The following is a 12,907-nucleotide window of genomic DNA, read 5'->3' on the forward strand; positions in this document are numbered from 1 at the left end:
TCCTGCGCATATGAAGGTCAAAGCTCATAAGATTTTGAAACACCTCTACATACTATACTATCACACCATGACAAAACCTAATTCTAGTTGCTATATTAAGAATTATTATCAGTATTCTAAATTATTGTATAAAGGTTTTTATCCTAAATGTGACATTCAACATGCATTAAAATCATTTTTGTCTGTTTTTATTTTAAAAAGTGTGGAATATTTATAAGTTATAAGATTGAGCGATTTGAATTACTAGGCTTTAGAAATCTAAATACATAAACTTTATTTGAAAAACAATGTCAGTCAGATTGCATCTAAAATACTCTGGTTGAGAGCTGTGCACCAATATCATCAAGTAATATGTTTTCAAAACAATTTTGAAACCATTATCTGAAATTATTTATTTGTGACAATTTTAGTTTTTCCTCAATTTATTTCGGTATTTTGCCACTTGTGAAAAAGATATATTAAAAATTCAATTAAAGAAACCCCTTCAGTCAAGGGTTACTTTTATAAACTAACCAAAACTGTCACTGAAAAAAGCAGACAAATAAAAACTAAAAAATATACATAGGACAAATATACTAAATCACTCGCTTAAGTAAGTTTTGGAAATCAATCTGTTTTATTTTCAGAACTGAGAATAACGTTTTTAATTGGTTTTGACACTTTAAAATCATCCGGGTACTTAAATAATATACGGATTCTTAGCAGGTAACAAGTAATTAGCTGGTAAGTGGGTGCCTTATGAGTAACTGGTATGTGAGTCCTTAACGAATAATGGGTAATTAGCGGGTAAAAGGTAAATAGGTACTAGATACTAGAAGTTAGTACGGATATTAAAATTAACGAGTATTGATATCCCTGGTTTAATTATACATCAAAATTAAAATAGAAAATTCTTTCTTAAGGCCTTTTTCACTCTTCTATTTGAATATGAAATCAGATTTTTAAAATCATATTCCCTTGTTCAGCAACCATCATTAGATTCATTCATTTTTTTAAATACAAAACTATAAATATTTTTGCATCATAGATTCTCCATTTTCTTCCCAGTCCAATGAGTAATATGTTACTTGTAATGATGTTTTGCACTGCTAAACTCAAGGTCAGTGTTAGTTTTTTTAGATTTTTATTTTTAAAATTTCAGTTGTAACTTTTTTACATGAAAAAAACGGTTGAAATATCAGGACTATTTTATTCAAGCATTGTTATTATTACATAGGTAACATTTATCGAGTAAAGTATTACTTATCACTTTATTTTAGCTTTTATATATTTTTAAGTTTGTACAAAACATTATGTTGAAATTAAGTTAAATAGTAAGGTTTATCCAAATTTAGCTATACTCGGCGGCCGAAATTATAAAGAGTGACTAATACATAATATTACCATAATGCATATAAAATATAAAATGATTTCTATACGGCTCAATATTATTTATCTTTGTGCCACTCGCCATGCACATCGGTAGAATCTATAATCGTGTATAGACTGAGACACTGAACGTCGATCTATATTTTATCTCTGTCTTTTGCACTTGGTAGGGAATAGGGAAATGTTTTTTTAGTGGGTGTAAACGGACTTGATTTGCCCGACCTGAGAAACGTCATAACATAAGCGTAGACGAGGGGTCTAACTCCATGGCTATAATAAATTTATAAATTAAAAAAACACAACTGGAATGTTTTAAAATGCTGTAATAATTAAAATTGATCAAAGTGCCGGTTATAGCAAACCGTAAAAAATATTAGATGTTATGTTTTATTATGTTTTTTCAATATTTACTATATCTTGTTGCCTTTTACGCAGACACGCCAATGGATTTTCGTTCCCGGCACGCTTCATCCCCCTTACTAGTCCAAGTGCTAGCGATGAATCACTATCTATAATTTTGGCCGTTGAGTATAGTTTAGTGTTTTAATTAAGAGAATCATATAAGTCTGGCATTTTCATTCACGTCCAAATCATATATTTGTTAAAGGGAAAGAAATTTCACTATTGACAGTCATGAGAAAGTCCTTACTTTCACGTCTAGAATTTTTTTTTAATCTGACAAAAATGTTTTTCCTCGTTTTTAAGTGTTGGCAGAAAGCCCTCTTTGAGCTTCTTATAAGTGTGGGGCGAGGCCTTCTTTTAGGTTATTGAACTAACGCAGACAGTTGACTAATACACGGCTTGCAGCTAACTGCTCTGAAGTGCGACTGACAACTGACCGACTTGACTCTTGCCAATATCCTTAGCAAGGAAAATGATCTCGGATGGGACGGGGTGAGCGGGACTATCACTCTTAACCCACGCCATCTCTGTAGGCCTGTACACCTCGTAGTGGCAGACCCTTTCCCTGTCGTCCTGGACCGCTGACGCTGGGCCCCCCTGGCTAGGGCCGTTTCTTCTGGTGCTCTTTCTTCGCCCGCTAGTCTGTGTAAACCCCCGGGAGTTTCGCCTCGTTAAGGTAGGTCTTTTCCCCGTCATCCCGGACCGCCAACACGGTCGGTTTCGGGACCTCCTCTTGTCCTGGCTGGCATGGCGCAAATATATGGGCTTCTTCTGGTACTATTCTTATTTCGCACGGCTCTTTGGGGGATGCCTGCCTCAATGTTTTCCACAGATGGATAGGGGCCCTTCCGCCTTCGCTCGCAGCTTCCTGCCTCTGAGGAAGGACTCCACCACTTTAACCAGTCCAACAGGATAGCCAATGTCGGAACATCTTTGCCAGAAACCCATCGTGCCAGACACTGTTGAAGGCCTTGGCAACGTCTCGGTTGTTGAAACCTGCGGACAGATGTTCTATTAACTTGAGAATCTGCTGCTCCGTTGAATGTCTGCTGCGGTAGGCAAACTGCTCGTCGGGGATAACTCAAGCAGTCTTGTCAGGATAATCCTCTCTGTTACCTTGCTCGTCATTGGCAGGAGACTGATGGGCAGCAAAAGTTAGATTCTTACCTGGTTTCGGGAAGATGACGTCGGTTTCACAATCTCAGGATGGTGTTGACGATGTTGAGGAGCACTATAATTCTCTTTGAAGGAGCATTCTGAGTATTCGATTTCCGATCTGGATATCCGGGCGCCTTGCGGGGGTTAAGGCGCCACAGGATATCCCTCACCTCGGGTGTTGCCGGCCTGATGTAGTCCCTATCGGGTTGGCATCGGTTCGCCGCACACGTCGTTCCACCGCGGCAGCGTGGTTTTCATTGTTGAGAAGGGTTTCCCTACACTCTAACTCAAGGCTGTCGGCAAATGCAAATTTCTTTTCATACCTGGTATAGGCGATCCCATTCTTTCCGTGAATCGGGAGGCGTCGGCTTTCAGGTGGTACTTAGCACCTGTTCCATTGTCCACAGTCTGCGGGGTTCAGTTACTCCAGGTATCGCTGTCACGAGTCCTGGTAGTGCTCCTCTAGAGCCGCTTTTACCCTCTGGCTCAGCTAGTTTAACATGTGCTTATCCCGGAGGTGTGGCATCCTCATGGTTGTTCTTTGCACCGCACGCCCTTCCCTGTTTAGGTCCTGCAACATAAGAGGTAACTCACCTGCATAGTTCGCTATCCTCCTTTCTATCGTATCCATGGTGCTGGCTTCCAAGGCGATGTGGATATCCGTCTCAAGGCTCACGATAGCCGCCTCAAGGTCTGTAACGTCACGGATGACGGGAATGGATGCGCAAATTTGTTGCATTTCTGCGCGAAATCGGCCCTAGTCAGTCCACCTCAGTCAAAAATTGCAGAGCATTCTGCCACTTGTGGTGGTAGTCCTGCAATGGTTACTCAGGCAATTTCACGTTAAAGTCCCCGATGGCTACAGTTTATGGCCACTTCTCCAGAACCGCGCGCAGGACATGATCGGTGAGCGGGAGATGAGGGGGCTGATCACCACGATGATGTCTCTGTACGCATCAGGAACTCTACTTCACAGGTGGTATGGAAACGAGTGTAAAGAATTTTGTCGATGTGCTTACAAATTGCACTTACTTTTAAGCATATGCATAAATATTCTTGTAATATTATCGTTAGAAGTATCTGCCATAAGGGGATTGTATTGGTATGAATAACTTGAGAACGGCGAATCTTAGGGAAAAAATTCAAGTTACCTTTTTTACGTATTTTGTGCATTAGGATATAAATCCATTACAATAACTTGTAAAAAATGCAGTGGCGTAGGTTTTTTTTATAAAAAAGGGGATGACCCCTATCCATTTGTACACCATTGGTTGAACCTTTGGAACTCATATTTTAGGCAATGCAAGGTTTACTGTCATACATTATCAGTACGAAATTTTATTCAGATTGGTTCTTGAGATATAAACAAAAAATCGATTTTTTTTTTTTATAACTTCAACAGCCTGTATCTCTAAAACGGAGCCGTTCCAGACCTATGTTTATAAGGCAAACACCTATTATTTTAAAGAGATCTATCTGCCCTCGAAGTTTCCTGCATAAAATTCGGATCACCCTGTCGTATAGCATGAACATCCAACACAATTACCCTGACTTCCCGACTATTCACAAACACATCTGCTCAACTCCGATGCTCGCTAGGAACTGAGATAGCTCAGTGACTGAGCCTCAGTCTAATGAATATTGACTGCGGCCAGAGGCAGAGTCTGGAGTCGCTTTTATAGGCTGGCATGTGGTAGACGTAGGCCACCCCCACCACAAGTGCTGCACGCCAATTGTTGAATGCAGCAAACTGGCTGTTTTTATAACAAAATTTCAAGTGAAATTTAAAAAATTAGATAATTGTAACAAGACTTTAAATTTTTCTTTGTTTTGTTTATTTGAACAAAACTTTATTTAAAACATAAGAATTGCTACTAGTAATTGAACCTCCAAAGTGTAATGTAAATTTTCATTTGTTTGTATTTATAATCCAGCTATATCATAATAAAATAAAATATTTTATATTAAATGTTTATTCATTTTATTAATAGTGTACAATTTGTAGGTCCTAGGGCATGTTACGATGAGGGGAAAAGAGTGTCTGAAACATTAACTTATGCATATGCTAAACAAGAAAATATGCAAGTAAGAGTAGCTAGAATTTTTAACACTTATGGTCCTCGGATGCATATGAATGATGGTAGAGTAGTGTCTAACTTTATTTTACAAGCACTTCAGGATGATGTCATAACTGTAAGTAGTCACTTTGCTATTTTTTTTATCTCGATGAGTGTGCAAGGTATTACAAAAAAGTAGGTCAACAGGGCAGCTGGAGAAAATTGAATTGGTCATATTTTGATAATGAAGTATTTGATCCATACCGGTTTTTGGGGAATGATTTTTATGCTCACAAAGAAAACTTTCACGATGAAAGAATTTCAAATGGAATTTCATAATAAGAAATTAAAATAGGAGTTGCCGACTCTGATATCTCAAAGAGGGTTGTAACAGATAGATGCAAACAGTTGTTTTTTATTTAATTTTTGTCAAAATTAATTTTTTTAAATAGCTATTTATACAGGGTGTCCGGAAATTCATGCAACAAAATTTGGCCACAGATTCTTAAGACAAATTTAGGAGACCCGTATTTTTTATTTTTGCCAAGTGGCCCCCTCTTTCGGAGTTACAGCCCCCTGAAGTCCGCCCCTAAGAATAATCTTTTTTATATCTCAGAACCCTGTTGTACGAGAATCACTAAATTTGGTACACAGGGGTTTTATGACATGTGGAATCTGATGGTGCCACATTTTTTGGCGGGGAACCCTCTTAAGACAACTTTTCGTGGGCCCCCTCGTCTGGAGCCAAAAAAATTTGGTCGCATATTTAAGTTTCTTAAAAATTATCAGTACACTAGAAAGGCATTAAATTTAGAAACTTTTTGTCTCTTTATACTTTTTTTCATAAAACGCAATGTTTTCGAGAAAAACGTCAAAATGTGATCGAATGCGTATCGTGATTCACCATTTTCCTCAAAAACATTGCGTTTTACAAAACAAATATAAAGAGACAAAAAAGCTTCTAAATTCAATTGCTTTCTAGCTAACTAATAATTTTTAAAAAAATCTAATTTACGACCAAATTTTTCTGGTTCTGGGCAAGAGGGCCCACGAAAGTGTCTTAAGGGGGTTTCTCGACAAAAAGCGTAGTACTGTGAGATTCCACATGTCATAAAACCCCTGTGTACCAAATTTAGTGATTCTCATACATGGTTTTGAGATATAAAAAAGACTTCTTAGGGGCAGATTTCAGGGGGCTGTAACTCCGAAAGAGGGGGCCAGTTGGCAAAAAGAAAAAATATGGGTCTTCTAAATTTGTCTTAAGAATCTATGACCAAATTTTGTTGCATGAATTTCGAAACACCCTGTATTTATCAATTGATTACGAAAAAAAATGTTTGGCAAATATGTGCAACCATTTTCAGTATCAGGGTTGACAATCCCTAATTTAATTTTTTTTTATTAACCAAACGATCTCACTGAAAGTTTAGAAAAACTATCTATTTTAGTTTTCTAAACTTTTTCTACTTTTCATTTTAGTTACTTCGACAGTTTTAAATTAAAAATCAAAAAAGTTCATAAAACAAAAACAGACAGTTTTTAGCAATTGCAATTTGGTTTTCAATACAGTCTTAGTGCTTCAATATTTTTCAGCTAAAAATATACAAAAAGTGTGCTAGCATGATTTCAAAGAAATATCTGAAAAAAACCAGCCCTTTTATAAAAATCTGAATTAAGTAACACCGTAACACAAAATTTTGACACCACTGCGGTGTGAATTATTTTTTGTAACACCCTGTATGCGCATTAGTATTTATAGCATTAGTATTTATACATATTACATATACTTATAAAAGTAGATGACTGTGTTATCTTTTTATTACAAAATTTGTTTTGTATAAATTATAATTATTTTATTATATTAATCTCTACAATATAGCCACAGTTGAATGTACATTTTTATTTTTTATTTTATGAGATTTCTTAATAAAAAAATTGCTTGTCTTTGAAATTAGGGTACCAAGAAGAATTTTTAAGTTTGTTTTTAAGTATGTACAGTCTTTAGGAAATTAAGAAATCTGAAAATCCTTAGAAATGAAACTACATGTCCTTTTTTTGTGTAACATGGAAACTACTGTTAAATAAAGTTGTTCAGAATTAAATTATCAGTTTGTCCTAGCGTACTTTATTCTGAAATTTAAAAAAAAAGAAATTGTTAGGTAAAATGAATTGTATCGTGACATCATTGATGCCTATTTTATTTTGATCAGTTTTTTATTTCTTTAAAGAAGTCTTTGTTATTTTTTTCAGTCGATAAACAAATCTAATATGTTATTAGTTTATAACGTTATAACTTTTATTCTTCAAAGAAAATACTGTCAGGTTTAAATTTCTCACAATTAGTGATTTCCAAAAATTGATAGATATTACATTTCTTTTTGGTTTTCTAGATATTGATCTATTGATTAATTTATTGCATATCATTTTTTTCCTTGTTTTCATTTACTAGCAGTTACTGGCATTGTCATGTTCTTTAAGCAAAATGTTTATGAGTATATTTTAGTAGTTTTGTGTTGTTGCACGCTGAAGGAGTCGCATTATTTGTATTTGATATGAGTTTGAAAATTTGTTCAGAGAAAAAAAAACATTTTTACTCTATTCTGCTGTAGGTTTACTTTTGTTTTGCTTACTTACAAATCAGTAACTGATATTTAAATCATATTTGTTAAAAGTTACAGAATATTACGTAACTTCTATTAAATCATTCTCATTCAAAAACTCCCTTTAATGTCTTAAAGAAATATGTTTATGTAAATTTTTATTCTGTAAATTTGCAGGTATATGGATCTGGTGAACAAACTAGATCTTTTCAGTATGTATCAGATTTAGTAGAGGGCCTTGTTGCGCTTATGAATTCTAATTATTCACAACCAGTAAACTTGGGTAATCCAGTGGAGCGTACAATAAATGGTAAAAATATGGTTTTATAAAATAACACTGAAAATTAAAGGTATATATTTCAGAATTTGCTACTATTATTAAAACACTTGTTGGTGGGCACAATAACATTGTTCATGTGAGTGAAGTAGAAGATGACCCTCAAAGGCGACGACCAGATATAACAAGAGCAAAAAAGTATTTAAACTGGGAGCCAAAAGTTGAACTTAATGTTGGACTTCAGAAGACTGTTGAATATTTTAGACAAGAATTAAAACGATTCCAACACACTCCTAGAAATAAATTCATTATTGATAAACATCCCTGACGAGAATATTTTTTTAATGTTATATGGCTGTTACAATTGTAAAAATGCACTTATTGTTATGTCTAATTTAAGTCTTATAAAATAGATCATGTTACGATTTTTTGTATTTCAAAATTATTTTAAAAACAATTACCTATTTGCCCACAATATTAAATGTATGAAAACCGAGTTTTAATAGTTAAGTCAGTTGTTGATGTTTTTATTCAAATTTTTGAGATTGGTTTCAATAAATAAATATAAAAATTTTTAAATTATACCTATTATAAAAGTGTAGCACCTCTTTTTTTCCGAAAATTAAAAATCAGGTACATAAGATATTTGTCGAGATAATATTTAAATTATTTTTTTTTGCTATGTTTTTTACTTGAGGCCATATCATTTCAGTCGGATGTACGGTGAATGCACTGCCAATGTCTTTTCCTAGGATGTCAAATGCGGTTAATTCCAAGAAAGTGATGCAGGGGTCTTCCCACTTACTTTCTCATTGACATTTCCTTTAAACCTATCAAACATTTTAAATCCGTATCAGCCCAAAGTGGAGAACAATAGAGTTCGATTTGGCATAATTATTTTTTTATGTTGGTAGGTGGTCTGCTGTGCAAAGAATTTATGTGAAAGCATTTTCTTTTTGTTTCTCAAAGTAAAATTGCATTGTTCTAGGGATATGGTCGTAACAGTGTCCACGCGACATTTAAAAAATATGCACAACTGCTCATCAAATTTTCATATTTTTTGTTTCTTCAGTACTGGACAAAAAATGTCTTGTTTTTTTTTGGTGGAGGTTTAGATTTGGAAGAAAGACAAAACATATTTCGATCGTCTTCGAAACAAATGTGTTAAGTGCATATTTTAGGCAAAACAAGACCATAACTTTATTTGGTAAGGCCAATTCAACATTTTAATAACAGCAAATATTTTACATATCTTAAATTTAGAGGCTACTACCGACATTAAACGATTGTGGTAACTACCTACCTACTGGCAACAGCGGCTGGTGAAAGTTGAAGTGGTCATATATTTTTATAAAACAGCATGGGACATATATCGGTTTTTTTTAGATGATTTCTAGACTCATAAAGAGAACTTTCGTGATGAAAAAATTGCCATCCCTAAGATCTCAAAAAGGGTTTTATGTGCAATTTCTTTTTCATGATCAACAGGGGATATACAGGGTTCATAGTTCAAAATTAATATAGAATTCCCTGACTTTTCCAGGTTTTCCCCTACTTATAAAATAAAATTCGTCACTTGCAGGTCATTTTTACATACTACACTTTTTCTAGAATGGACTCCATAATCTTTTTTGTACCCAACGAACCTCTTATGAAAGTTTCAAAATCACAAATGATTTTCTTTTTCAAAAACCCAGAGCCGGTTTTTACAAAATTTCCAGTCGCAAACATTAAATTCCCTGATTTTCGTGATACTTTTAAAATTCCCCGACTATTCCATGTTTTTTATGAAGAATAATGAATTCCCTGACTTTTCCCGGTTTTCCAGGTCACTACGAACCCTGATATATTTTTTATTTTATGATCTACCTCCCAGGAAACTTAATATAAGACGATAAAAATACAGGGTGTTTCAGGATTATATGCAAAAATTTTAAATACGAATTGGGAATCGGAAAATAAGAAAAAAAGTTCCTATGGACGTATGTCCGGAAACGATTCGTTAAGGAGTTACGGCCGTTTAAAAATGGTGGTAGTTTTAAATTTTTTTCTCAAATTTGAAAACAGATAAAATCCTGAATTTACAGGTTTGGAAAGTCCCCATGGTTCATTGGCCGTTACGTGAGAGCGATAAAGTAAGTCATAGAAATCCGTGCGATAGAGAAAGATGGCTAGAATGAAAGAGTCTAATAGTCACCGCCCATTTCGCCCTTCCACAAATAAGAAGTGGATTCATATTTAAAATTTTTGCATATAATCGTGAAACACCCTGTATACTGCCACCAACTATAGTTACTAGTGCAAAGTTGGGCAGAAATATACAAGGTGTTAGTAAATAAGTGCGAAATATTTTAGGTGATTGCTGAAGTTATTTTGAAAAAAAGTTCATATAAACGTATGTCGAAATACGTTTCGTTTCCGAGATACAGTGTTTTTTAAATTTTTTATTTATTTTTATGAATTATTTCGGAGTTTTAAAGATATTGACTTAAAATTTGAAACATGCTCTGGAGGGGATAAATGTGCATTTTTTGGGGCGATTCAAATATTTGAAAAAAAAAATGGTACGCCACTGACTTTTTCCCGTATTGATATTTTTTTAGAAATCCGCCATCAATCCTGAACGAAATTGGTCTTCAATTTTTTTCGTAGGATGCACCGTTTAGAGGAAAAAAATAAAACATTTTATTGTAAGTTTCATTAATCTTTTATTTAAAGGTGCAAGTAGAAATATTTGGATTACCCCAAAAAAAGCACATTTATCCCTCCAAAGCGTTTTTCTTTCGAGTCAATGAGTCAATATCTTTAAAACTGAAATAATAAAAATAAAAAATTTAAATTTAAACTGTATCTCGGAAACGAAGCATATTTCGACCTACGTTTACATGAACTTTTTTTCACAAAATAACTTTGGCAACCACCCTCTAAAATATTTCGCACTTATTTACAAACACCCTGTATATTGAAGTTGAGACAATATTATAGTACTAATTTTACTTCAGTAAACCTTTTGCATTATAAAAAAATACGGAATAGCACTAGGTACCTAATTGTAATTAAATTACACAAGATAATAATATTCAAAGGAATTTGTACCACTGTAATAAAAAATATGCACGAAGGTAAACTCCAAAGTTCAATGTTTCCATATTATCTATTTGTCGTATAGGGAAATATTTATTTTACAGAATATCAGACATATGCATAAACGTTAATTCTTAAATTAATACGTACTTAGTGGTCCCCAAGAAAATGTTTGTAATTCTTTAAACAAAGCAAACACTATCAGAATTAGATTCAGAGAGCCTAACTCAGTTATAAAGATTTTAAATTTTATATTTGTAGACATAGGACATATTCAAAATAAAAAAGATTTGTAACTGTTTTCACGTAAAGAAAAAAATACACCTCTGAAAGTCTATCTCTCTGTAAAAGGTTATATTAAATGGAGTAATGGATAGTAATAAGGGGGGCAGTGGTAGCCACGTGGTTAAGGCCTCGCTACTCCCGTTGACGTCAGGTCAGGCTGGTCCTACCACAGTGGGTTAAAGTCCCGCACGTCATTAAAATTTGAAAACAAATTTCCGTTGTACCTACGGATGTTGTAAGGTGGAGGGTAGTGCAAGCAAAAAGGGCCAAGTATGAACTAATTGCTACAAATGTCTATGTATAATTAGTTTTGCTCTATGTTTTGCTACATGATTCTTTTACCAATATGTGCAAAAATAATTTAAAATATTTCGATGAAAATAATTACATGTAAGCACCGACTGTTAGACGAGCACTTAAAATTTAAATTGAACACACTCAAGATAAATGTGTATTCACATTAGAATTCTTTATTCCTTTTTGTTATATAAAAACCACAATATACCAAACATAAAACTTGGTGGACTCCTAATATGATTTTGAGATATATATTTTTTTACTTCATCAACAGTCATTTCTATAACATCTATAATTTCATCTTCTACTCCTCCACCTGCAGCAACCTTCATTTCATCTCTGACTTCACAATAAAAAGCGGTTTGTAAACTTCCGGATGTACCAACTCCTGAACAATACGATCCTATTTTCTCCAATTTATTTATGGGAACGTCATATCCACATTCTTCTAAAATTTCTTCCTTGGCAATTTCTTCTAATGGTAATAGTTTATCTACTATCCCTGCACATAATTCTATAGTAATTCCATTTTCTGGAGGATACTTTTGGATGTCTACTTCACCTTCTCCTTTTCTATCTTCTACTGGAATGCTACCATAATATACTGCTGGTCGGAACTGCTTTACAAATATAAGTACGTTTCTTGTTGTATTATATATAACTATAGCGACACTATCATGAACAGTAAGTAAATCCCATGTCCTTTTAGAACCATTCTGAGTGAAATGCATTGTATATGGTTTTAAGTAGATAGACTTTTCTAAAGGTTTTATAATTATTTTAGAAATTTTATCCATTGCGACGTACTTGTTGAAAGTAAAATACAATAGCTTCACAGATAATAAAATGTCAATGTTAAAAATCGTATTCACAATTCTAAACAGGCAAAATTATGATCAAACAACTAAATACACATTCTACTGGTGATCCTACTTGTCTATATAAGTATTTTATCTGTCACTGTCACCAGTGTCAGCAATGTCAGCATCAGCTGATAAGCCTAGTGATGTCAATATTTTAATTGTAATGATTCTTTACTAAAGAATCGTTACTTGCTAGTAATCGTAGTAATCGAGTACCTGTTCTGTCGAGTAATCGTTACACGATTACTTGCCTTATGCAATACCAATACCATGGAGCCCGAACTCCATGTAAACAAAAATCTTACAAAAATAAGAGGGCGCTAGCTGCAGTAGATTGAATGTGTTAAAAACGACATAACTTTTTTGTGCTTTAAGGTATCTCATCTTTGGTTACAAATTCTTATTTTCCAACTATTTTTACACAAAAAAGGTATACTTTATTAAAGTAGCTATCTCGCACCGTTTTTGAGATATTTGGCTTTAAAACTTCCAATGCTGTTGCATTAAATTAAAATT

General features: G+C 34.0%; 2 protein-coding genes across 2 annotated transcripts; one reads left to right on the forward strand and one right to left on the reverse strand.

Moving 5' to 3' along the window:
- Positions 1-724: 724 nt before the first annotated feature.
- On the forward strand, positions 725-8,292 carry LOC108916261 (UDP-glucuronic acid decarboxylase 1-like). Its single transcript, XM_018722470.2, has 4 exons — positions 725-793; positions 4,934-5,121; positions 7,763-7,895; positions 7,949-8,292. The coding sequence occupies exons 2-4, from the start codon at positions 5,008-5,010 to the stop codon at positions 8,188-8,190; spliced, it is 489 nt and encodes a 162-aa protein (XP_018577986.1). The 5' UTR covers positions 725-793; positions 4,934-5,007; the 3' UTR covers positions 8,191-8,292.
- A 2,705-nt stretch (positions 8,293-10,997) lies between these two features.
- On the reverse strand, positions 10,998-12,530 carry LOC108916258 (uridine diphosphate glucose pyrophosphatase). Its single transcript, XM_018722468.2, has one exon. The coding sequence runs from the start codon at positions 12,323-12,325 to the stop codon at positions 11,702-11,704; it is 624 nt and encodes a 207-aa protein (XP_018577984.1). The 5' UTR covers positions 12,326-12,530; the 3' UTR covers positions 10,998-11,701.
- Positions 12,531-12,907: the final 377 nt, after the last annotated feature.

This window comes from Anoplophora glabripennis, unplaced genomic scaffold (genome assembly GCF_000390285.2).
Source record: "Anoplophora glabripennis isolate ALB-LARVAE unplaced genomic scaffold, Agla_2.0 scaffold1789, whole genome shotgun sequence".
NCBI classification, from domain to species: Eukaryota; Metazoa; Arthropoda; class Insecta; order Coleoptera; family Cerambycidae; genus Anoplophora; species Anoplophora glabripennis.